Source organism: Pezoporus flaviventris, unplaced genomic scaffold (assembly GCF_033815535.1).
Source record: "Pezoporus flaviventris isolate CSIRO_AGI_PZ_B2104156 unplaced genomic scaffold, CSIRO_AGI_Pfla_v1 ptg000015l, whole genome shotgun sequence".
NCBI lineage: Eukaryota > Metazoa > Chordata > Aves > Psittaciformes > Psittacidae > Pezoporus > Pezoporus flaviventris.
In genome coordinates, this window is record NW_026892563.1 from 37,552,652 (window position 1) to 37,577,638 (window position 24,987).

The following is a 24,987-nucleotide window of genomic DNA, read 5'->3' on the forward strand; positions in this document are numbered from 1 at the left end:
AGTTACAAGTCGCTGGATGGTGCTGTTGGAGAGAAGAAAGACACTTCACCACTAACAACTTCAGTCAACAGCCCATCTTCATCTTCCTGCTGAACAACAAAAGCGGGTAAGTAAGGAGAGGAGAGACAACCAACCTGTCTTGCTTCTACACTCTTCTTTTGCTCTCTCTGTCAAGATTTCAGGGAGTTCTGAATCCTGCAGAGCCTGTTCATGTGGGGATTTTTGAGGGAGACGAGACATATTCTGAACTGGGGTCTCTCAGCTGGGACATCTGGTTTCTGTGCTTTCTTTTCGGTAGCTGATGCCAAGATACTTTTCATATTGCAGTCACTTGAGTTACTTGCTTTATTCCAAGATCCATAATGTGCCAAGTTGAGCTTAAAGAATCTAGCTAGTATTTTATTCCTGCAAGCATCAGACTTTAGATGAGAACAGCCTTCCTTTGAGTAAGCTGGTGGAATTGCTTGAATTTACTGAGCATGTACATCCTCTATAGCTGGCAGATAGATTCACATTAGAGCCTCTTACCTTCCTGAGACTATAAAGAACACCGTGGGACTGCCATCTGTGCTTCCTCCCCTCTTAGCTCCTCAGGCAGATCTGTGACTTGTACAGAGATTCAAACCTCCCTGTCTCTGTTCAAGCACAGAGGCAGGCTTCTGCTTGTCTCCAGAGGAGGAATCTGTACTGCTTCATCTCAAGCATTGAACTAGGGCTTCCTTTGGCCTTCTGGTTAGACTTTCCTGGACAAGCCTGGCTGCAAGGATATTGCAGTGCATTGAGGGGGCAATGTGGAGAGACTGAAGAGAAGAACCTAGTACTAGATTGTAAGAGTGTGTTTCTCACCACAGTGCCTGAATTCTCCTTGCCCATGTCAGCCAGCCTTAAGAGTTGTTTTTTACTGCACGCTGCTATGTCTGGCCAAAGCAGCTTGTATTCAGCTGGGAACAGGAGTGCTAACAGTATTTCCATCACTGTTATGGACAGATTTTTTCAGGTGCTCTGCTTGCAGGGATGTTGTGATTCCAGTGAAGAGGTGCTTGGCATGGGCTGGAAGAAATGTAAGGCAGCAGCTCCCCTCTCTTTAACTGCAGTATGTAGTCACAATAGTGGGTATAAAAAACCCAACAAACCATAAATAACTTCTGGTTTGTTTTGTTTTCCCCCCATGAGAACCCAAACTCCAACCTCAAAAATTTTAAGTCATATAAATACCTAGGATCTGGTTCTCGTAAAGTTGGGCCTGGTGTTTTCCACTGTTTCAACAGTGTATTTACCAGCTGCTTCTTTGCTGCAGCCAAGTGATGACCTGGGCAGTCCCTTGTAGCCTCGTTGAAGTCAGTTCTCACTGCCAGCAGAAGGATATGGCTTGTTCACCAGTTTGATATCCAGACACCTTTGCATTAGTTTACTTGCACCCTATCATTCTTTACTACGTTGCACAGCACAGCTTGGGTTTGGGCTGTTGCAGGAAGCTGAAAACGGAAGCTTACCCATCTTTTCAGATCCTTATGAGACTTAGATTTGGGACTGGGAGATGAATTGGAGTTGATCAGATCTGACAGACGCTTGCATAGCATAAATTCCCGAGCTTCTCCTTCATTTTCTGATGGTGACGGTTTTTGTGACCTTCTTCTTTGTAGGTGGAGTTGGCATGAATCTGAGAGCAGCAGATATAGATATTTTTACTGATGGTGATTTTAACCCACAAAATGACTTGCAAGCAATAGCAAGAGCTCACCAGATTGAGCAGCACAAGTGAGAAATGCTGCTACTTCTGATTTGGTTGCTGACTCTCTTGGTCTCTCAGTATTGCTTTTCCTCTTCATAGGCAATAGAAGGTTAAAGCACCATAAGATCAAAGAAGGAGGGCAGAGGGGATTTTATGTCTATTTTTCTGTTGCAGCCTCATGCAGTCTTTGCTTCTCTGACTGCAGTCATTCAGGTACTCATTCCACAGTGAGGACCATTTTGGATGATGCTCAGGGGCTGGAGCACCTCCCGTATGAAGACAGGCTGAGAACATTGGGGCTGTTCAGGCTGGAGAAGAGAAGCTGCGTGGAGACCTCAGAGCAGCTTCCAGTATCTGAAGGGGGCCTACAAGGATGCTGGAGAGAGACTCTCCAGCAAGGACTGTAGCAATAGGACAAGGGGTGATGGGTTCAAACTGAAACAGGGGAAGTTCAGTTTAGATAGGAGGAAGAGGGTCTTTACTGTGAGGGTGGTGAGGCACTGAAATGGGTTGCCCAAGGAAGTGGTAAATGCTCCATCCCTGGCAGTGTTCAAGGCCTGGTTGTATAGGGATTAGAGCAACCTGGTCTAGTGGAAGGTGTCCCTGCCCCTTGCAGGTGGTTGGAACTGGATGAGCTTTAAGGTCCTTTCCATTTCCAACCCAAACCATTCTGTGATTAGTGTGATGCCTGTCAGATGTTTTTTTAGAACTAAGTCTTCTGTTGAGAGCCCCCAGCTGACCTGTTTATACCATGTCTGGGGGAGGAGATAACTGGGAGTTCAGAATGACGGAAATGACTCAGAAAGCAGCAAAAGTGAGAATCTGAAAACCCCATCCCAGAGTTCCAAGTGATAACCTGGCTCCTTGGCTGAACACGGTAGTGGTTTCACCTTCCAGGAAAGGAAACAGAGGTTTATAAGGAAGCTCTGGTTTTGTCACTTCTTTAGAAGACTTGAATTTGCTCTACTGCCACTGTCAGCAATCCTGGGAAACTGAAAACCTGAAACAAAGACAATGGTGTTCAGAGCACTCTGCTTCCTTCCTTGGTGAATCTCTTAATGGACATGTCTGACATTCTTTTCCTTGACACTTTTTATTAGAAACTACTTCCATAGGAATAAAGGCTCTTCCTCTGCTTCACAAACACTTTCATCTTCAATGACAGTCTCAAAGCCATAAAGATGCAGTAGTTTCATTGAGAAACATGCACAAAAAGCCACGGATCCTTTCAACATCACAGCCCTCCTGTATGCATCCACCTCAGGAGCATGGCTTACCCAGCCATTATTCACCTCTCTATCTCTCTGGCCTTTACCGGCCAGAACACTGACATACTGTCAGTGGCTCTGGAGACGAATAAGACTGCTTCAGAGCTCAAAGACTCTTTGGATAAGGATGTTGGCTCTATCCTACATCTGTTTTGGAGACAGAAAATTAAACTTTCACTCATGGTCAGTAGTTATTCCTTCCATTAAAGTTATTCAGATTTCATCCCTTGTTTCACTATACCTCATTTCAATCAGTTTTTTTAGTGGTTACCTGGGAATCTGAGTACATGCCCACATAAACCTTTCAGTGGAAAGGAAGCCGTCCACCACATGACAAACACATAATATAAACTGTTTATACTGATCCAGTCCCCCAGAAGTCCATTTGACTTCCATCTGTTCATATTTAGCCACATAATGCTTAAAATCTAGCAAAATCCTGACCACTACTCTGGGCAAAAGTGTGCACGGCTGCCAAAATTTGAGCCTGGCTTTAGGAATGACCCATTTCCTTCTCCCACAGCTGCTCTTTCATTACACAGAAGGTGTTGGGCAAAATCAGTTCCTTACTGCTCCCCAAAAAGCTGTGTGAAAGGTTCCATATCACTTTGATTCACTTCAAGACTTCACTCTCCATGCAGAGTTTTTGATGGCTTTACTCTATTGCAGGAGAACTTGCCTGGGGTTTACATTGTTGGCACTGTTGGCTTTAGCGTATTTTATAGGGTGCTTTTTTAGTACAACGAGGCAATAGTAGCTCTCCTAATAAGTGTTTTGACCACAGAAACTGTGAGATGCCAAACTTAATTCAATTTAGAGTTCAGCTTTGAATGGGAAATCACCCCACAAGCAGTGGAAAGTTTGTCTTCCATACCTAATTGCCAACACACATCTCACTGGCTCCATTCACACTGCCTCTGTGGCACCATCTGGTTACAGGCCTGATTCTGACATGGATCATCACTCTGACTGGGGTGTTCCACACTCAAAGAAGCCTTCCTGGGTTGGATACTCTGTCATTAGTTCTTAGCTCTAACCAGTCAAGCCCAAGTGATGTATTATCTCCTTTGGCCCTGCTGAAGCTTAGTTAAGCTAGTGCTGTGTATCTTACCCACGCTGTGGGTAACACCTTCCTTGCAGCTGCTCACAGGATGTATCTGGAGAAGGGTTTGCAGGATAAGAGTCTGGCTGTGGAGTGAAAGGTGGTCAATGGATGTACATTCTCTTCTTTCCCTGCCATGTGAACTGGCACTCTTCCCGCAGGCCGGCTGGTGGCACTGTTCATCAGTGCAGCAGCGCATGTTGCTCTTTCCTCTCGGAGAGAAGGGCAGTGATCTCCAACCGGGAAAAACGCTCCCTCTTTGCCAGAATTAAACCACCAATTATGTTTTTCTCTTTGCCAGCTTGACAGAACACGGAATTTCACTCTGCAGACACAAGGCTCTGTTCCTCCACTTATTCTTTTCCTGTATATTTATTGCCCTTCTTTAAAAGGGTTTCATTCCCAAGTGCTCCAGTGTGTTCTTGTTCCTCAGCTATGGCCAAATCCCAGCCCACCTACGGCTTCTCTGGCCACCGTGCAATTACACATGGCCAGGATTTGTTCTGTGGCTGAGTCCCCCAGAACAGATTGAAACAGTCTGCCACAACTATTGCCAGGTACTCCTATTTGAGGACTCATTCTTTCCTTTGTTTCTAGAAGATGGGGCTCTGCCTCTGTGCTGTGACCCCCATCCTGTGACTAGGTTATAAAGGAGAGGAGGATATGACAAGCCTCTAATATAAGGTCCACAGGGGGCTGCAGAGTTTCTGGTATGCACAAAGGAAAGCTCATGGTATGCAATAGGTTCTAGCCCTCTTGACTTAGGGGCAAGTCAGACAAAAGATGTTCTTTTTCCCCCTAGTCCTCTTCACCTGCACAGATGAAATCTACCTTATTTTTCCCCTTTCAATCTACCTAGGAAATACTTCTGGTCTGTGGAGCTTTTGTTGCTTTGGGGGTTTTAAAACAATATTCTTTACATCTGCTGAATCCAAAGAAAAGCTTTCCAGGATCTGAAGGGAGATACAAGGATGCTGGAGAGGGACTCTTCATCAGGGACTGTTGTAATGATAGGACAAGGGGTAATGGGTTCAAACTGAAATAGGCGAAGTTCAGGTTGGATATAAGGAAGAAGTTCTTTACAGTGAGGGTGCTGAGGCGCTGGCACAGGTTGTCTGGAGAAGCTGTGGCTGCCACATCCCTGGCAGGGTTCAAGGCCAGGTTGGACAGGGATTGGAGCAACCTGGTCTAGTGAAAAGTGTCCCTGCCCATGGCAGGGGGTTGGAACTGGATGATATTAAAGTCCTTTTCAACCCAAACCATTCTATGATTCTACTTGCTTTGAAATGGAAGTGAGATTTCAAGTGAATCCTGAACTAGGTTTTGCAGAATCTCAGCCAAGTGAAGTTTTTCTAGTGTTTGCTACCCACCTCTTTATTTGGGCAGAAATCACTTATTTTGGATAACTGATTCCATAAAGGGCTTAGTAGCTTTTATGCAAGCTGCTGTGCAAAATAAATGTCATGCTGTTTCTTCAGCTGTGCAGTACTACGCATTTTCCCTTTCTAAATAGCAACCACCCCAAAAGGGAAGGAAGGTGTTCTTTTGTACTTGTGTCCCTCTGGCCTTTCTCTTCCTCTAAACAAAGATTTCTGCAGCAGAAGAGCTGAAATGTGGCTTCTTGTGCGTATCTGTCACTGCATGTTTACTTAAGCTCAAGACATGTGATGCTAGATTGAGGTCAGTGGCACAGAGCAAGATCACAGAGAGTTCACATTGGATGTACAAGCAATTTCCTCAGGTAGCACCTATGAAGTGGCATCCAGTCTCAGTGGAAAACTTTACACCCTGCACTGGAGGCTCCAGCTGATGCCATCTAACAGCGGGCAATAATTGAGAATGATGTTTTACTTGTGCTGCTTCAGCTCATACTTGTGCTTCTTGCTCAACAAAGTGCTGCCTCTGATTCTCAAAGCATTGTACAGATATACTGTGTTTGGTGAGGAATCTCTGTGGCCTGTAACTTAAGAAGGATCTTTTCATGCAACTCAGGAAAGAGAAATCCTGGAAAAATCAGGGTTTATGCACATGTCGCAGACAAATTTATCAGGATATGTCACTGAGTGTTGGGAAAGGTGGAGGCTATATGTTGGGGGAAGAAAATAGACTGGTTTCCTAGGTGATGGAGAAAATCTACAGCAAATTCAACCTTATATTTTAACAAAAGTATGTGTGTATGTATATGTCTCCAAACAAGGCAGAATCTGGCCCAGAAAGATGGTCCTTAGAAAAATATAAGGATAAGTAAATGGATTTATTTAAGAACAAGTGAATGTATAAAGCTTTTAAGCAAAGAAATAACTTCAAAGGGTAACTTATACGTCAAATTGTGTGATAGCTTCCATCACTTTACACTAGAGGATCCTAGAAAAGAGAACATAGACCTTTCTTTAGCTCATTTGACCGGCTAGTACATTGATCATGCACTGTGATCAGCAAATCAAAATGTAAGACACAAATGCTAGAGGATTTGTTATAAGAAGGGATAATGCCCACATTCCAGAAGTACCTCTTCTAAGTAGATCCAAGATAACTTCTGTTGCACACAACTGTGGCCACAAAATCCATCTCTCCCTGGTGTTCTGTCCAACTCTTGCTTTTCAGCATGAAAAACACAAACCTGAGGAATGCAGTAGCAGGATTAGTAGAATCATGTTTGAGTATTTCCTCTAAAAAGCAGGGCTCTATATCATTTTGAATGTCCTGCATGAATGAGTCAGTGTGTGTTTTCCATGCTGGACTCGACCATCCATCCGTCTTGGCTCTGTTCAGATGGTATTGCATTTGTGAGAAGACGTGCCAAACTCATGGCAAACGTTTCCTCACATCTCAATGGTTTAAACAGATGATGAGAGATAAGCATGTAACAGCCCATCTCCAGCGTCTTCCTCCTTTGCTGATACTCTGTGTAACAGCTTGACCTAGTTGCGTGCAAGTGGGCCTCCACTGCTGGGTCTGGCAGATATCTACACAAGCTAGGTCTGGACAGGGCGTAGGTGCTGGTCCTGTCTGAGGTTTGTGTAAGTCCTTAGCTTAGATCTCTTAGCAATCTCCTTTATGTGGGGTGTTGAAACAAGTCCTGCTGCTCTAGACCACGAAACTAGTATTTAGAAATCCTCTAAATCTTCTTGAGCAGCAGTTGGGGTAGCATAGTAGGAGAAGAAATACAGACTGAACAGAGGCTTTTTGATGCCTTCAAGGAAGTCCAGTCAAAGACCTCTGAAAAAAGACCCTTTTCCCTTGTTAACTCCAAGTTTCCGTAGCCTTTCAGGCAGGGCAGCATCTCCCCTTGTCCTCTTCCCCATGTGGCACAGGTAAAACCTTGCTCCATGCACTCAGTCTCTCCCTTGCAGCAGATGCATGGACTGCATAACCTCTACCCTGTTGCCTCTAGTTGCATTTTCCCACCTCTGAGCAGAGAAGAAGCAAACCATGTTGTGATAGCTGAGCCATGGGAGGCATCAGCAGCCAGCGAGGCTGAGAGGGAGGCTTTCAGCAGGCTGTCAGACACTTTCCAGGGCAGGGCCAGTGCCTGGAATGCAGCAGAGTATCCAGGCCTTGGGCAAGTTTAGACACATGTTGATGCATAAAACAAGATGGAGCCTATCACTTGATACCAGCCTCTTCCAGGGTTGGGTAAGCATGTACATGTGAAACAGGAGGTAGTGTAACTACCGAATTGGACTGATAGGGAAATGCTTCTTTGAATTCCTGGATAACTGTTCCATTGGAAAGTCATTCCATGCTGTGTGGATGCTGAGTAGGGGGCAAGCACCACAAATAAAACCCTGGCATCAGTGTGGAAAAAGGGAATGAGGAGAAACTGAAGGGCAAAAATAAAAGATCCAATCTACAGAAGCCACAATAATGCAACACAGAATAGGATAGGAATAACTTCAGTATCTTCTGCACTTATTCTTTGTTGGATGGTTCTTCAGGAGTTCAAAGCACAGGGCTGGAATCTAGGAGGTCTAGATTTTCTTCATGCATTCCCAGGTGCCGGTTCATTGAAATCTTGACTATTTTTAAAGGGTAAGACAACCTAAAGGTGAAGTGAAAAAGGAGCAACATTTGAATACAGGAAAGGTGACTTGCATGGCATGCAGAACTCTGCCTGTTCCCTTCCTATTCCCTTCCTGTTCCCTTCCCAGCTACCCAGAGCATGGGTGTAACGAATGAGGTGCCCAGGGCAGGCTTTGTGAGCTGAGATGTGAAGGAGGCAGAACTTCAGCAAGAGGTTCAAAGGGCTAAATCGGGCCTCAAAGGGGTGAGCAACAGGTCCAGATGTGAGTCCCCAGCAGGTATGGCTGCAGCAAGGGCCGGCTGGGAGATGCCAGCATTGTAGCTGGAAGTGATGTAGCATTGCTGGCTACAACACTCCACACCTGGGGAAGAGTGGCTGGAAAGCTGTTCATGGGAAAGGACCTAGGGGTGATTATTGATGGAGCTGAACATGGGCAGCTTGCTCCCAGGAAGCCAAGAAGCCACCAGCATCCTGGCCTGTATCAGCAATAGCATAACCAGCAGAGCCAGGGCAGTGATTGTCCCCCTGTGCTGAGCACTGCTGAGGCTGCACCTTGATTCCTGTGTTCAGTTCTGGGCCTGTCACTACATGAGGGGCATTGAGGTGCTGGAGCAGGTCCAGAGAAGGGCAACAGAGCTGGTGAAGGGTCTGTAGCACAAGAGTGATGAGGAACGGCTGAGGGATCTGGGGGGTTTAGTCTGGAGAAGAGAAGGCTCTTACCACTCTCTACAGCTGCCTGACAGGAGGATGGAGTGAGGTGCGGTCGGTCTCTTCTCCAAAGGAACAAGTGATGGGACAAGAGGAAACGGCCTCAAGCTGCACCAGGGCAGATTTAGGCTGGAGCTGAGGAACAATTCCTTCCCCAAAGGGTGCCCAGGCATTGGAACAGGCTGCCCAGGGCAGTGCTGGAGTCACCGTCCCTGGAAGGGTTCACACACCGTGTAGATGAGGCCCTCAGTTCCAGAGGTTAGTGGTGGCCTCGGCAGTGCTGAGGAACGGTTGGACTGGATGAGCTTAGAGGTCCAACCGAACCGAGCTGACTCCATGCTTCTCTTCTGGGGCCCGGGGGCGGACGGGCAGCGGCGGCGCCAGACACGACAGCGGGCTCCCGCGGGAGGGCGGCCGCCGATGGAGCAGGGAAGCCTCGCCCGGGGGCGGTGGCTGCGGCGGGGGAGGGCCGGGGCGGGGCGGTGCCGGGCACAGGAAGCGGAAAGCGGCGGCCGGAGCAGTAGCGACGGCGGCTGCCGCCGGGGGAAGGTGGCGGGGAGCAGCGCGGCATCGGCGGGGCGGTGCCGGGAGCGGCATGGGGCGGCCGCGGGAGGGAGGTGAGTCCGTCCGTCCGTCCGTCCGTCCGTCCGTCCGTCCGTCCGTCCGTCCGTCCGTCCGTCCGTCCGTGGCCGTTGCCTGCCACCGCCCGCCACCGTGCCCTCCCGCCGCCGCTCTGCCCCGGGGTGCCCGGTTCGGCGGTGGAGCAGCAGGTTCGGCTCCCGCGGCCGGCCGAGACCCGGGAGTCCCTGAGGGCTCCGGTGGTGCCGGCTGCTGGGGCAGCCCCCTGCGGCCCCGCTGGGCGCCGGCTGGGAGGAGGGGGAAGGCGGCCACCTCCGGGCCTCCCTGTTGCCCGCCGGGGCTCCGCGGGGTGGCTGCTGGGACGGCGGGTCCCGGCTCCGGTGAGAGATCTCGGCTGGCTTCAGTGCCGTAGGTGTAGTCCCTCCGGAAGGGCAGCGCTTGCTCTGCCAAGCCTCGGCTTTGGAAGAACCGCTGTGCTCTTAATGTGCCAGCATGGATGTAATTCAGGCTGATGTGAAGGCTCTGCTGGTGCCTCGTGTGCCCAGGCCATATAAACCAAGCTGCTTTATGGCTGGGCTCACCCCCCTGGTCAGCAAAAGGGTACAGAAGCGACCAGGCGGAGGGAAGGCATTCTTCTCTGTTTAGAAGCTGGTTGGGTCGCTCAAGTGATGCCTAAGTCCCGGGCTCACAGGACAGCGTGGTTGTTTCCATTCAGTAAGTTAGGCTCTGGGAAGCTCACATGGATAAATCTGACCGAGAGTCGAGTCTCTGTACCTTGGCAGTGCTGGCCTGGGTTCCGTACCTGAACGCTTCTGAGTGCGCCCAACAGAGGGCAAAGCTATTGCTTTAGCTGTTCTGTTCCATTAGCGGCATGCTTTGGGCAGCCGCTGTGAAACGTTGTTTGCCGATTTAGAAGATTGTCAGGGTTGTAAAATAACTCTTATGTCAAGGGCTAAACTCCTCCACAGACTCACAGGGTCTGTGGAAGAAGCATAAGTGACTTGATAGTAGGGGTTTTGGTCTGGGGAGGCAGACTTGGCGATTCTGTGACTGTTTGAAGCAGTGGGGTTTTTTGACCCAGGGTTTGTCATTAACAAACTGCCCACAAGATCTTTGCAGCTATAAAGAGTTCAGAACTCGACCTGCACTGGCATGAAGAGCAGATTAGGATGTTGTGGAGTGCATTTTGTGATATCGTTGTCTGTGAGCCCATAACTGGGCTTCCTGACTTTGAGGCGAAGATCTGCGGAGGAGAGAGCTTCAGCAGTGCTTTGCCGTCTCTGAACAGCTTCATTTTGACCATGCTTGGTTCTTTTCCCCTGCTGGGGTTTGGCTACATGTGGCACCGGTGTTGGCTCTGTGATCATTCCACTTGTTCAGAAATAAATGTGAATATCAGTCTTACAAAAAGCTTCCTTTAAGAATGAGCTGAAACTTTGGAACGATCCCAGCCTGTGTCATGAACCACCCAGGCAAGTGTTTAACTGCCCATAGTCACTGGCTAGCAGTTCCCTGTGGCTGCTGCTGGCCTTTTGGTTGTGGTTAGTAGTGGCAGTGTTCTTGGGGGTCCTTATGGATTCCTGCATGTAGGGAGGGTTTGCTGCCACTGGGAGGCTGCGATGCTGTACTGGGAAGTGCTACCCAGATAACAGCAGTTGTCCCCGCAAAACTGCCTTTATCTCAGAATTACCTATCTGGGACAAATTAAAACCAGTGGTTACTTTCTTAGTGGTCAGCACCCTTGCCCTGGCCCCTTGCAAGGTCAGCCTGGCATTGGCTTTGTATGGCGTTCCACAGGGGGAGGGAGATAGGGAGACTCCCCCTGTGTTGTACTGGGGGTTTGGACAGGATCTGTAAACTTTCTTCTTTTTATATTCAAATGGAAAATGCAGGAGGAAGTGGAGCATCTTAAAGGAGGGGCTTCACTTCCAGTAGAGAAACCTTTTGCAGTTTATAGCCTTTAATGCTATCTCAGTGCTATGGCTAAAAGTAAACTTTGACTGTAAGGTACAGGTACTACCTGCTTGGATAGGCAGAGTCTGAAGAGACTTGCAAGAGTCTTTCCCGTGTTTGTTTCAGAAAGGGTGTAGGGCTTTAAATGCCAGTATGGGAAACTGTTCCTGTGCACAGTCCCAGATGACCTAGTGTCATGGGAGTGAAGCCCTTCTGCCATGTTGCATGGCTCTGGGGTTAAGAAGGTCTAGCAACACAGGAGGGAGAGAGTCACAGAGTCAGCCAGGTTGGAAAACACCTCGAAGACCATCAAGTCCAACCGTTCCCCAGCACTGCCAAGGTCACCACTAACTGATGGCACTGAGGACCTCCTTTACACGGTGTGTGAACACTTCCAGGACAGTGACTCCAACACTGCCCTGGGCAGCCTGTTCCAATTCCCGAGTACCCTTTGGGGAAAGGAATTGATCCTCAGCTCCACTCTAAACCTCCCCTGGTGCAGCTTGAGATGTGCAAAGGAGGAAGCACAAGCTTTCATCAATCAAACAGAGTGGCAGCTGAGGTGTAATTTACATGATAGGCTTGAGTGCTGGTTGTGCTTCAGAAACTTGGGTGGTGCAGATGTGGTTCTTGGAGTGGGCAAAGGCCATCCTCCAGAGAGGTGCTTCACCTATGGGTCCCACACAGAGAACTTCCCAACTTCTAGCTGTGTGACAGGGAGAGAAGGGGCTGGGGCTTGCTGCTTAGAAACACCATTTGCTTGGGTGGTGGTTTTGGCTGGGCATTTATTTCTGTTGTCAACTGAAACAGCCCTGCAGTTGTCAGATCTGTGTTGTTGCATGTTCTGGTTAAACAGATTGCTTCAAGAAACCAAGTGACTTTTCCTTTTGAAATATCCACATCATGGACTAACAGTTTTCAGCCTAGAGGCTGGGAATTCCGGAGGATCTACAAAACTAAGAAGCCTCTGAGAAGCAAAAGGGAAGAGAGCCTCGTGCTAGAGGGCTTGAATTTACAGACTACTAAGCATTCTTTTAGGATGAGGGGTTTGTAAATCAACATCCACTGCTGTAAAGTGAAAGACCTGGCTGATAGAGATAGATTGAAGGCCAAAATTAGCCTATTTAGTGACATGCAAATAGAAACAGAAAGCTTTAGGAAAAGCCTTGTTTCCTAAAGCTCGTCGGCTGTTAAAACTGAAAGCCTTGGCTCTGTGAGTAGAGGGTGAACTTGGGTGCTTACAGATCAAATTGCTGGACTGGAGCCTGCTCAGGAAATTCAAAAGCAAGAGGTTCCTGTGGCATTGCTCATAGGCTTTACTATACCCGCAGTTGAACGTGGCAAGTTGTGTAATTCCTTGTTTTTCTGAAGTGAATAATAGGAATACACTGCAGGCGTGTTAATGCCAGAGTTGGAAGGTTTCCTCACTGCTTAGGCATTCCTTAGTTAGTTTTACCCTTGGACCCTAACACTATTTAATAATATGAGGCTCAACAAGGCAAAGTGCTGGGTCCTGTTCTTGGGCCACAACAACCTCATGCCATGCTCCAGGCTTGGGTAAGAGTGACTGGAAAGCTGCTCATGGAATAGGAGGTGGGGGTGCTGATTAGTGGAGCTGAACATGGGCAGCTTGCTCCCAGGAAGCCTAGAAGCCACCAGCATCCTGGCCTGTATCAGCAGTAGCATAACCAGCAGAGCCAGGGCAGTGATTGTCCCCCTGTGCTGGACACTGGTGAGGCTGTACCTTGAGCCCTGTGTTCAGTTCTGGGCCTGTCACTACAAGACAGGCATTGAGTGCTGGAGCAGGTCCAGAGAAGGGCAACAGAGCTGGTGAAGGGTTTAGAGAGCATGTGTGATGAGGAACAGCTGAGGGACCTGGGGGTTTAGTCTGGAGAAGAGAAGGCTCGGGGGACCTTATTGCTCTCTACAGTTACCTAACAGGAGGATGGAGTGAGGTGGGGTTGGTCTCTTTTCCCAAGGAACAAGTGACAGGACAAGAGGAAACGGCCTCAAGCTGCACCAGGGCAGGTTTAGACTGGAGCTGAGGAACAATTCCTTCCCCAAAGGGTGCCCAGGCATTGGAGCAGGCTGCTCTGGGCAGTGCTGGAATCACTGTCCTGAAAGTGTTCATACACTGTGTAGACAAGGTTCTCAGTGCCATGGGTTAGTGGTGGCCTTGGCAGTGCTGGGGAACAGTTGGACTTGATGGTCTTAAATATCTTTTCCAGCCAAGTTGATCCTATGATTCTATCCCATAGCTTAGCCCTTGGGGTTCTGCATGTTTAATTTGTAAAGCTCTTCGCTAAAGAAAGAAATGAGGCTGATGACGTATGGAGCTGAGGACATCCTTGCAGTAACTTGTGGCTGCTTGTGCTCCAGATGGCACTTCCAATATAACTTCATGAGCCAACTGGCAAATGGACTTTAAATGATAGCAAGTTTTAAACAGAGCAAGATTAAAACTGCAGAGATTTCAAAGCTGAGCTGCTTTGAAATTGCCTCAACTTCACAGGGGAAAAGCCATTAGAAAAGCATGGGATGTAAAAGAGTGCTCTTGTTTGTGTTTGCCCTCTTTCATTTAAAGATGTAACTTGGTCTTTTAAATTTCCCTTGGGCTGGGAGCCAAAGCGTGCTCCCTTGAAGACGATCACAAAGCGAACTTCATTGGAAATGGGATTGGGCTCCCAGCATGGAAAATAGTGATTCAAAAGAAGTCTTTTTGGAGATTTATGAGCATATGAAAAGGGGGAGTTACAATAAGCTGCGGAGCTGTATAGAAACTAATTACAGTGATCTGTATGTTATTGAGGGGCATTTCCCCACTGCTTTGCAGGATGCAGCCATTCCTTTTTCCAGAGTAAGGTCCCAGAAGTTTCCTTTGGGGCATCCTTAGCATTGTTTTCCTTCTATCATCCTTCCATCACTGGTGAGTAAGGGAAAGGCAGAGTGAGAGTGCCAGCCTACTGGGAGCAGTGTGCTGGGTGTGCCGTTACGCAGTGGTGGTGGTTGGAGTGGAGGAGGCATTCCCATCTCCCCTCTGGCTGTTGGTTTGCACTGCTCTTCACCCTGGGGTTGGGTTTGCTGTTTGGGTCTGTGCTGTGAACTAGGTCACAGAAAGGCTGCAAGACAAAAGCGTGGCGAGGGGGAGCCAAGGGATGTTTTGTTGTGTTCTGTTTTCCAGCAGTGCTGTTTGCTTGCTGCGAATCGTGTTGACACAACCGAGGGTGGTGAACCGTGCTGTGGAGGTGGAAGCTACTTACTCCAGTGCTGCAATATGGTGCAACTGTACCCTCAGGCTCAAGCAGCTTCCTTTCACACAGGGCCAGAAGCTCTGCAAACAGACCATGCCTTCAAGTGGTGTCTTGAGAGATGTAATGATCTTTTGTGAAGCTGTTTCAACTGGCTAACTTGAGCTCTCTAGTCACACTTGTTTGTGGAGGGATGAGGCCCCAAATGATGGGGCTTTTTCTTTACCCAGCACAGTTGCCCTTGCTTTAGAGGAAAGAGTAAGAATTATCACTAGTAGTGATGTAGTACTGGAGATAAAGACTGTGCTTAGTTTGTGTATCCTTCATAACACCACCGTATCCATACGTCTTGTCTTCTCTAGCTTTGCTCAGGCTCCAGTGGTGGGCACTGTTGGGGTGGTGGCCAATCCAGCATTGACTTCTGTCTATGCCATTAAAAGAACTCCAAGTCTAGCATGTTAGTTGTCTCTTGGTCTCCTCCTACCTTTTCCCCAGCAGTTCCAGAAGCTTTTCTGGGGTAAGGCTAGTCTCCTTCCTGCTGTAAAATAGACCTTGAGGTAGGTAACCTGCTTGGCTTGGCTGTGAGGAGTGTGTTTGGACTGTGCTCCTCCCTCCTTGGTCTCTTCATCTCATTCTATGCATACTGGGAGTGGTGTCTAGCCCATGCTATCCTTTGCTGGCCAATTCTAGGAAGCTTTGTTGACAATCAGCCTCAGTTAGGCACCAGACAAAGCCAATGAGTGGTTTTCTGCTGTTCCCACTTGAAGCTGGGCAGAGGTATTTTATTACCAGCAGCCCTGGAACTGCCTTGGCAGGAATATGTGTGTTATCTTGCAGCTGGGGCAAGGCCGTGGTGCAACAACACAGGATACTCAGTGTTTTTGGGGCTGCCTTGTTGACTTTTCACAGAGCTGTGTCAAAGCCGTTGCTCTTTTTTACACGGAAAACGAAAGTTGGCGTGATCCAGCCTGCCCTGACGTTCCAGTGCTGGAGTTTGCTTTCTCTGCCTGGTGCCCAGCACTGCCTGGCTTCATCCACCCTCAAATGGGCACTGCTCGTCCATGGCTCCCGTCTAGGCAGCATTTCCACAGGAGCCTCTACCTGCTGGAATGTTCTCTGCCCCTGTGCTGGTTAGAGGGATCAGAAGAGGAGCTCTGTACCCAGTCCCTGTGTCTCAGCTCTGATTCTTCTGAGAGCTGGGGAGAAATTCTTTTATGTGGTTACAGGAGAAGGCTGAGAGTCGGTACTTTCCTAGAAGCCCAGGAAAAATGCATAACCCTTCCTGATGTACGTTTTCTGGCAGCAATCCTTGCTTTTCCTGTTCCTGTAATGTGGTGGTACGTACTTGTGAAGACAGTGACTTCTTCTCAAAGGGACTCCAGTAACATCACAGTCACTGATTTAAGCCTATAATACTTGTTACCACCTTTTGTTCAACAGGGTGTTTCTGATTTGTAAATGCCTAATGATTGCAAGGTTCTGTGTGGCCATCTCCTCTGGTGGTATCAGTGGTTTTTGAATGGGGGGTGGTGGAGTGGCCTTAACCCCATTTATTGGAGAAGGACAGACACAGAGGAAGGGTTTTCCTGTGGTTGCATAGCAGGACAGAGATAAAAGCTAGCTATAGTGAGTCCCAGCCTATTGCTGGAGCCATAAGTTCCAGTCTGTGTGCAAGTCTGGAGAGTTAACAAGTGTTAACATCATGTGTCCCAGGCTGGGGAAGGTTTATTCCTGTTACAGGAATGATGCCATTTTCCAAGCTGTGCTGTACCTTGGCTTTATGTCTTGCTTTGTTTAAATCCACCCTCATTCTCCCCCTCCCTAAACCAGGACTTATGTTCCTGTCCTTATTTGTCCTATATTCTCTGCTGCCTTTAAAGAGCTTTCTTGAGGCAAGATACGTGTTTAGAGCTCGGATATCTCTGTATGCGGAAGGTCCCTCCTGCCTTCTCCTTTCCAAAAGCCCTGGCAAGCCCAAGTGTTGTGTAAATACCTGCAGCTCCCAATGCAGCATGAACACTTCTTGGTTGCAGGTTGCACTGCCAGCCAAGGAACCCTGTGGGGAAAAGGCTTCGTTCCTTGGCACAGCTTGCTCAGTTACAAGCTTTTCTGGAGGTGTTAGTGGAGGAATCTATGGCTGGAAAGAATAGTCAGCCAAGTATAAAGCCTGATTTCTGTTGTCCCTCTGCGCTTGGGGAGGGAGAGGGCTGAAAGCAGTGTTTGACTGTTCTGTTGCTAACAGCTTTTAAAACTGCTGTGTACAGAAGACAATGCAGGGATCTAGTCTGATTTTTCAAGCAGTCTTTTGCCTGCTCTGAGTGTATGGCATGGCTGTAGTCCTGTGTTGGCTGGGCAGGAGGCATGTGAGAGTGCTCCTGCATGCCAAACACTGGGCTGTGCCAAGGTACCTCAGTCCATAGCTGCTACTCCTCCCTCTGCACCGTTTGCATGTGTTTCCCCAAAGCAGTGACTGACTCCCTTCCTCCATTTCTCTTCTCGCCTAACGTAGGATGTGCATTTGGAAAGCGGAATGATGTCTCCCTTTCTTCCCCACAGGGTTCAGAGATTTTTGACATGTCACTGTTATGAATTGTTCTAGTGTTGCCCTGCTTCTGTTCCAAAAACCATGACCCTTTTCTGCCCTTTATCAATGGGACATAAGCTTCTGTTCCAAAAGGAACTACAATCTAAGAAGTGTTGGCCCATATAAGCTAGATGTGATCTCTAATCAGCTCTCCCCTGCGTTCTTAGTATGTGTATATATAGATACAATTCCTAATAAAATTCAATTCTTCAGGGCCCAAATTAGCTTCTGGAGGCAAAGGTTGCAAAGAAAGGGAGGTGCTCATAGAACCATCAATTGTATGCTTGCAAAAAATGGGCACACCTTGCAGTTGTGAAAACAAAGCAGGTTCAGGCACGGTGGTCTGATCCTCTCCTGCATTTTTCCTAGGAAAGTCACCCTCACCCCCCATGCCTTCCTGCTGTATATAGGCTGTAATGCTGCTGTTCTGAATCTGGGGGGATTTGGGTTGTGTGTTGCACAGGTGAAGAGATGGGAGTGTGGAAGTCAAGCCCTGTGCATTTCCTGGGGGTGAATTTCTGTATGTAGGCTGCTAGGTCTTCTCCAAGTCACTTTTTCAGGTGATTATGCTGTTTCTAATGGGTTTTTAGATGAATAGGCTAGACTTTGCAAAGCAGTCATCAGTTTATTTAAAGCTCTACAAATGCATATATTTCACCTGGCTGGAAAGAGAGGTAGCAGGGGGGTTGGAACTAGATGATCTTAAGGTCCTTTTCAACCCTAACTATTCTATGATCAGCCAGGACAAGCTTGTGAACTGGGCACAGTGTAATGACTGGTGACATGTGGCAGGGTGAGGGAATTGATGCAGCAGGAATGATGTCTTGCTTTGCTTAGAGTGCACTTCCATGTTTCCCTTTCCTTAGGTCAATCATGAGGAGCCGAGCACACTCCTCCCATGCCTTCTGATCGGTTTCCTTGTAAGTGAAGCTCACTCTGAGGACCAGACCTCACTGATGACTGGGAAGCCAAGAGTACCCAGGAAAGCACTTTTACCACGGACTCTGCCTCAGGAGCACCAGGAACTCATCTTCTAAGGAAAAATCTGTGTCCCTTTGTGTAGACCCCATGTCTGCTGCAATGGATACAGAATCGACATATTCAGGATACTCCCACTACTCAGGTCACTCCAAAAAAACCCACAGACAAGGGTAAGGAAATGTTTATTCGTAATTACTGCTTTGAGCTAGGACGTGTCCCATGGAAAAATTGTAAGCCAGGATGAAATCAGTGAGGCCACAGCTCTGGAGGAGATACATGTGGAGAGTTCTCATAAGGAATCCAGTGTGGAGACTGGAAGCAATAATGCTGCTGATTTAATGATCATCAATTGGTTGGATGCATGTTGGGGTCGTGAATGGCCAGAAAGGTTGGGATAGCACCAGCAGAAGGAAAAAATCATTTAAGTCTGCTCCTGAAGCATGAGGGATGAGGAGTCTGTGGAGAGAAGACATGTCAGACTCCTAAAATGTAACTGCCAGTTGTTTTCTCTCCTGATGCCATTTCTTTCTTGTGTAATAATGTTTCCTGTCTCCCTCCACAGTCTTCCTGCCTACTCTGTGAGGGCGTGTTGGGGTGTTTTAATAGAATTTGAGTGGTACTTGAGTCCGCAGCAAGTGCTTTATCAACACTGATTGGATTAGAAGTCAGGCTTTTGTGAACTTGAATAACAAGTCCTCTCTGTGGTAGTTCAGCAGCCTCAAAAGCATTTTGCTCTGAAACTTCCGATTACTTGGAAACATTATTCCTTCTTTTTTTCTTGCATCATCATTAGTTTTATGTGCAAAATGCGCACCACTTTGCAACTTAGAACTGAACTGGTCCAAAGGGGAACTTTGCATTGCAAAGGCAATTATCTTGTGTGGTTGAAAAAAGACTTCTTCCATGAAATGAAGTCTGCTTGCAGTCCAGTTATTGAGTAAAACATCTCTTGTTCGCCTTTATCCCTTCTTTAACACCCCTACCCCCATGGATTGCCCTTTGAAGCCTAGCATGCCATGTGTAGAGATACAACATAAAAATCGTAGAGGAAAATGTTGGTGAGCAGGTTGTGTCAAGATGAGTTAAATCCCACCAATCTCAGAGGAGAAGCCATGAGGTCTGCAGGTGTACTCTGGTACCCTTGAATGTTCTTGCTTTGTACAAGGTTAACTGGGGGTTATTAACCAGTGGAAATAAATCTCACTGATTGTTCTCCAATGTTAAGTTCCTAGTTGACAAGACTATGTGGCAGGAACTAAAGCTGTTGTGATTAGTTCCTTGTATTAATTGTATACACCCCTCTGAGATGACACTTTATTGCTGATGGAGAGCTGTGTAGAGCAGTTAATCCCAAATGGAGTTGCTTGGAGAATGCGAGCTTTCCTTTCAAGCACAGCAATAGTGGAAGCTGTTTTAAGAGAAGATGGAGGTGATGGGGATGTATCCTGCCCCCTCTGCTTCCCTCTCCAGTCACAGAGAGGGTATGTGGTAACTTTGTTCTCCTCTTGCTGTGTTTGGCAAAGGAGCCGGGACAGGCACAAATCGCCACGAAGCAAAGATGGGAGTCGCTCTGAGAAGTCCGTCACCATCCAGACACCTCCTGCAGAGCCACTGCTTGGGAACGATGCCTCTCGGGCAGAGGAGGGCCAGGTAAGGAGGGAGTAAACTCAAATATAGTATGGCCTCTGGAACAGAGCATGTGACTTACTGGTACATGAGTAGGAAAAGTGTTGCTTGCATGCTGTTAGTAAATCACTACCTTGCAGGTGCCCTTGATTCATGCATAAAGCCGTGGTCTCAATCTTTTTTCTGAGAGCATTATTTTTGACAGCACTAGAGCTGATACGGCTATTCCTGTGGCACCAGTTTGCCTCTGTCTCCAGAGTGTCATCTGCCAAGCTCTATAGAAATACCTCTTTCCATCATCTCACTGCGCATTATTCAGGTCAACCCTTTTACCTGTATATGGGGGGGTTTAAGCAGGATTTGCTGTAGGTAATCCTGTAAAGCATGTTACGACCAGGGTCCCAGTAGGAAAAGAAGGCAAGAAATGTATAACTAATACAAAATAGCTGTGAAGGAGGGTGAAGTCACTCAAAAATAGTACAGTAATACTGGGTTAAATAAAGAATGGAATAATGCTAGGTTTCGATTGCACCTGGGATGGATCTGGTATTCTTTCTGCTGTAGCAATTGATGTGAAGGTGCATATTCATTTTCAAAAGATCATATGGAATGCAAGATGTTTCAGTGCCTCCTGGGCTGGATTTGAGTTGTGTAATACTTGGCTGTGGAGCTCCACTTCTGCCCTTTCAAATACACCCAGAGTAACTGATGCCCAGTTTCCAAACTGTGTATGGTAGTACTTGTAACAGTATTTGCGTAGCTCAGGTGGGCTTGCTTCATGTACTGCCATTTATCTGTAATCAAATGGTTGTTTTTATGAGTCCTGGCTATTGCTTCAAATAGATCTAAAGACACTGGTGAATTCTTAAGCCCTTGTTTTCATGCAGACCTCCTCAATGTGCATTAAAGCGAAAGCAAAATAAGTTGATGCATGAGCAAGACTTTTCTGCTGAGGAGCAGTGTGCCCTGGGCTGGGTCCAACAACTTTGTCCCCCTGCGGATTTAGACTTGTATTTCCATATAACTGCATATTTGTTTTGCTTTTGGCACTTCAAGTAGGAAGAGCTGAGGGTGAACTGAGATAAAGTTGCCTGTTGTCTTCTGAGCTGTAGCCTTAAGCTGCTGTGGTGTTTCTGTCCCTTCTCTCTTCTGCACAGTTTCTCAGCTCATCAAATGGAGGAAACTATGCAGAGCTATTTCATGCATAAACATGAAACAGTTGAAATGCTTAGGTTGCTTTACTGGAGACACTGGCAAAGAGGGAAATGTGATAGGAATATGCTGCCTTTCAGGACATACTACAATGCAGGTATCTCTTCTGGGGCCTCTGTTTTGGTAAGAAGGGACTCAAAAAATTAAAGATGCTGACTGCTTGTGGTTGGTCTGTCTGAAAACCCTACTGCTCTAGGCATGGGAGGTATTCATGTCTTGGAGTGCATTAGAAGTTAAATCCCTGGAGTTGTTCAAAGTAGTTGTGCTGCCTCTGTCAACTCCTTTCCCAAAGATACTTGAAGACTCTTTCCTCTGATGCTTTTAAAGAAGTGAATAAAAGTTTAAAATAATGCCTCTTTCTTTATAACAAGTTCCATCAGTACATTTAGCTGCAGAAGTCTGGGGAAGGTGTAAATCCTATTAATGACACGGGCTGCAGGTAGATGGACACAGAAGGGTAGGAGAAAGAGCAGAACACCTGCTTCTGAATGAGTGTTTGCAGCTGCAAAGGTGTCAAGCAGCAAAGTGCGTGTATTGCTGCTGTTTGGTGTGTATTTATGGGAACCATTGGGAGACTTCATGTTCATGAGTCACTCCAGCAGCAGCTCTGAGTCAAATCCATACATGTTAGTGTAACTCTTTGGCTGTGCCAGCACCAGGAAGAAGCAATTGGAGGCATTGTAGGATGGGAGAACTGGCTCTGGTATTAGCTAGGGAAGAAATGAGACTTTTGGAAAACATAATGTAATCTGAAGCTTGACTGTATGGTGATTGCATTTCAGGTAAGCTGCTTTGTGGCTGAGTGGCTTCTGACAGTGTAATGGACACTAATATCATTGGTAGTCTAGGATCTTCTAAATTTAAAGCCCCATACCTGAAAATATCCTCTGTGACCACTATTTGTTGGTTTAATTCAACTTCTATTAGAATGGCAGCTATTGAGGGCAGCACAACCTTAGAGGATAGTAAAAGAAAACAAAGTGGAGGAACTTGCTTCTGTTACGGATGAGAAATAATGTGTGAACATGTTTTTGATTGCGCAACAACAACTAAAATGATGATTTCCCTTCCAGGTGCTTCTGTGGTGTACTTGCACCATAGAATTTGTGGGCTGGAATAGTGCTAGTCCTTGCCCTGCACATGGGAACTGATGATGACTCCAGTTTCCAAGAGTTACGTGGTATTACTTGTTAAATGTGCTGGAAGAGGTACCTCTGGGGTACAGTGAGTGGCATAGCAAGCTGAGCTACCTGCTCTACACTTACAGGTTTTTAAACACCTAATGTGTGTAGTCACTGGTTTGGACAAGTTGCTGTTGTTTCCAAAGCTTTGTTAATTTTCAGGGCTGATTATTCAGTATATTGAAGGTGTTGCTTTTGCTGTGTTTTTCTGGGACTCAAGTCTGTTTCCAGGCAAGAAAAATGGAAGACCTGGAAGGAGTAACCTAATTGTTTCAGTATGTTTTTTCTTTATCTCTTCATCCCTCAGGATGACAACTGGGGTGAGACCACGACAGCAATCACAGGCACCTCTGAGCACAGTATTTCCCAGGAGGACATTGCCCGGATCAGTAAGGATCTGGAGGACAGCGTTGGGTTGGACTGCAAACGTTACCTGGGCTTAACAGTGGCAGCTGTTCTCGGACTCCTTGTCTTCCTTACCCCCATCGCCTTCATTCTGTTACCCCAGATCCTGTGGCGGGATGATCTGGAGCCGTGTGGTACTGTCTGTGAGGGACTGTTCATCTCTGTGGCGTTTAAACTCCTCATTCTTCTGATAGGGACCTGGGCTCTTTTTTTCCGCCAGCCTAAGGCAGATATCCCCAGGGTGTTTGTGTTTCGGGCCCTTCTGTTGGTCCTCATCTTCCTTTTTGTGTTTTCCTACTGGCTCTTTTACGGCGTTCGCATCTTGGACTCGAAGGACACCAACTACCAGGGCATAGTGCAGTACGCCGTGTCGCTGGTGGATGCTCTGCTCTTCATTCACTACCTGGCCATTGTGCTGCTGGAGCTACGGCAGCTGCAGCCCATGTTTGCTGTCAAGGTGGTTCGGTCAACGGATGGAGAGTCACGCTACTACAGCTTGGGGCACTTGAGGTAGGTACAAGCCCTTGAAGTCCAGTGGTGTGTATAAGTGTGGCTGTGCTGTAGCATGCAGCATCGAGTGCTTTTGAACACGTGATATTGCTGGTTTCTGAATCTTCCCCAGGGCAGTCCTGGAGCCTCTCCAAAGTTACCCAACTGAACCTCTCTTTCCCTCTGTGAGTATTGGAGGGGATGTTCTTCCTTCAGGAGTCCTGTGCATGTCTGTAAAAGAACTGTCGACATAACTTTAGGCTGGTGAATGGGCTAAGCCTGATGAGATCTTTTAAGATCTTTCTCTGGGCTTCTTGACCTATCTCCCGATTGGAGGGGAGAGGCCTCCTTGTGTAGCTCTTTGACTCTACAGACCTGGCACTGCTTTGAAAGCAGCCCTTTGGGCCATGCAGAGCATCAGTCCTCTATCAGCCTGAACCCAGGACACAGGGGCTGAAGGAAGAAGTGGTCCTGAGTGAGAAAGCATTCAGTAACCTCACATGCTGGTGAAGACATCCATTTGTCCTCACTGCTCTGTGCATCCAAGAGGAGCTTTATAGAATGGTTTGGGTTGGAAGGGACCTTAAAGCTCATCCAGTTCCAACCCCCTGCCACAGGCAGGGACACTTTCCACTAGACCTGACTAGAATAAACATCCTTTGGGTTGGATCAAGCACTGTTGTTTGGATCTTGTGTGTGCCTTTTGCACACAGTTGCCTTTTGCAGCTGGTTGAAATGCTTGTGTTCAGGTGTTCATGCTCTGAAGCCTGTTGCTGTGACAGGCTGCCTTCAAGGGCTTAGCCACACTGTGGGATTTGCAAGCTGCTTCCAGTGACTGGGGACTCTATTTTTCCTAAGCTCTTCAGGTTTGTGTTGGCTTGAGGGAAATAGCATTTAGCCCTGCTGAAGCAGTTGCCTTGATACAATGAAAATCTCCCAACACTTCAGGCATTTAGGAATAATACTTTTAATGAGTACTGGGGCATACATAGGTGCTTTTTTTCTTTTTTTGGCAGCTCTCTGTTTCTGGTTTGGTTTTGTAGTGTGATGCTCTTTTTGCCATAGGTATGGATTGGTTTGCTGGGTCAGATGTATCTGGGAATCTTTGTGCAATGTCTGTAGGTATGATGCGTGCTTGCTTCCACCTTCCTGCTGAGGTTAATGCTTCCCTCAGCAAAGCTACAAGAAAGGGCAGATGTCTCAATCTCCTTAGTTCCTGTGTCTAGAAATCTCCTGGTTCCTGTGCCACTGAGCACTGAAGATGATTCCCCAGACTGTATGTGCACTTAAACATCTGTTCTGTTTATCCTGTCCAGACCCCTATGGCATGTATATCTGTTGCAGATGGAGAGATTAGTGTCTGCTCGTTTAATTGGATGTAGGAATGGTCTCCTGCAGCCACCAGCTTAGCAATGGAATTGCTTTGAAGCAGATTTAGTGGTTGAAGCTCAAGGCTGGGAGTTGATTCCTGAATGTTGTTTGTGGTTTAATGGAAGAACTCAAAAGCTTTCTGGGTGAACTAGGTGTGGACCCTGCTGTATTTTCCTTCTCTGTAAAATATGAAGAAGAGTCCCTCTTCTGTAATGGGAGTGTTCCCATTGACTTAATGAAAGGTCACCTTCAGGGTTTAAAATAATGAACTGATCTCTGTTGGTTTTCTTGTGAAACCTTTGATTTATTAAACTTTAAGTTAAGAATTCCTCTGTGATAAGTGGCAGTTCCAGCATAACCTTTAAAACTACGGACATGGAGAGATAACTACCAGAGTTCCTCTGTGCCACAGCTTTGTGCCTTGAAGTGTGCCAGGGCAGTTCTTATAAGTGAATGCTGCACAGGAAGTTCAGTACATGTATGCATATATGTATGTATATACACACAACACTGCAGGTTTGGTT

The 24,987-nt window shown here is 47.2% G+C and overlaps 1 protein-coding gene across 2 annotated transcripts in view; it reads left to right on the forward strand.

The window, feature by feature from the left end:
- The first annotated feature begins 9,332 nt into the window (after positions 1 to 9,332).
- The window catches only part of VANGL1 (VANGL planar cell polarity protein 1), a 43,496-nt gene continuing 27,841 nt past the window's right edge, over positions 9,333 to 24,987 (forward strand). The window contains exons 1-4 of one of the 2 annotated variants that reach the window (XM_061454110.1): positions 9,333 to 9,451; positions 18,065 to 18,349; positions 19,703 to 19,829; positions 22,506 to 23,113. In XM_061454110.1, coding sequence (XP_061310094.1) covers positions 18,267 to 18,349; positions 19,703 to 19,829; positions 22,506 to 23,113 — 818 coding nt within the window. In that variant the 5' untranslated portion in view covers positions 9,333 to 9,451; positions 18,065 to 18,266. Of the gene's footprint in view, positions 9,452 to 14,273; positions 14,293 to 18,064; positions 18,350 to 19,702; positions 19,830 to 22,505; positions 23,114 to 24,987 lie in introns of those variants that run through there. The other variant, XM_061454109.1, reaches the window with a different exon arrangement.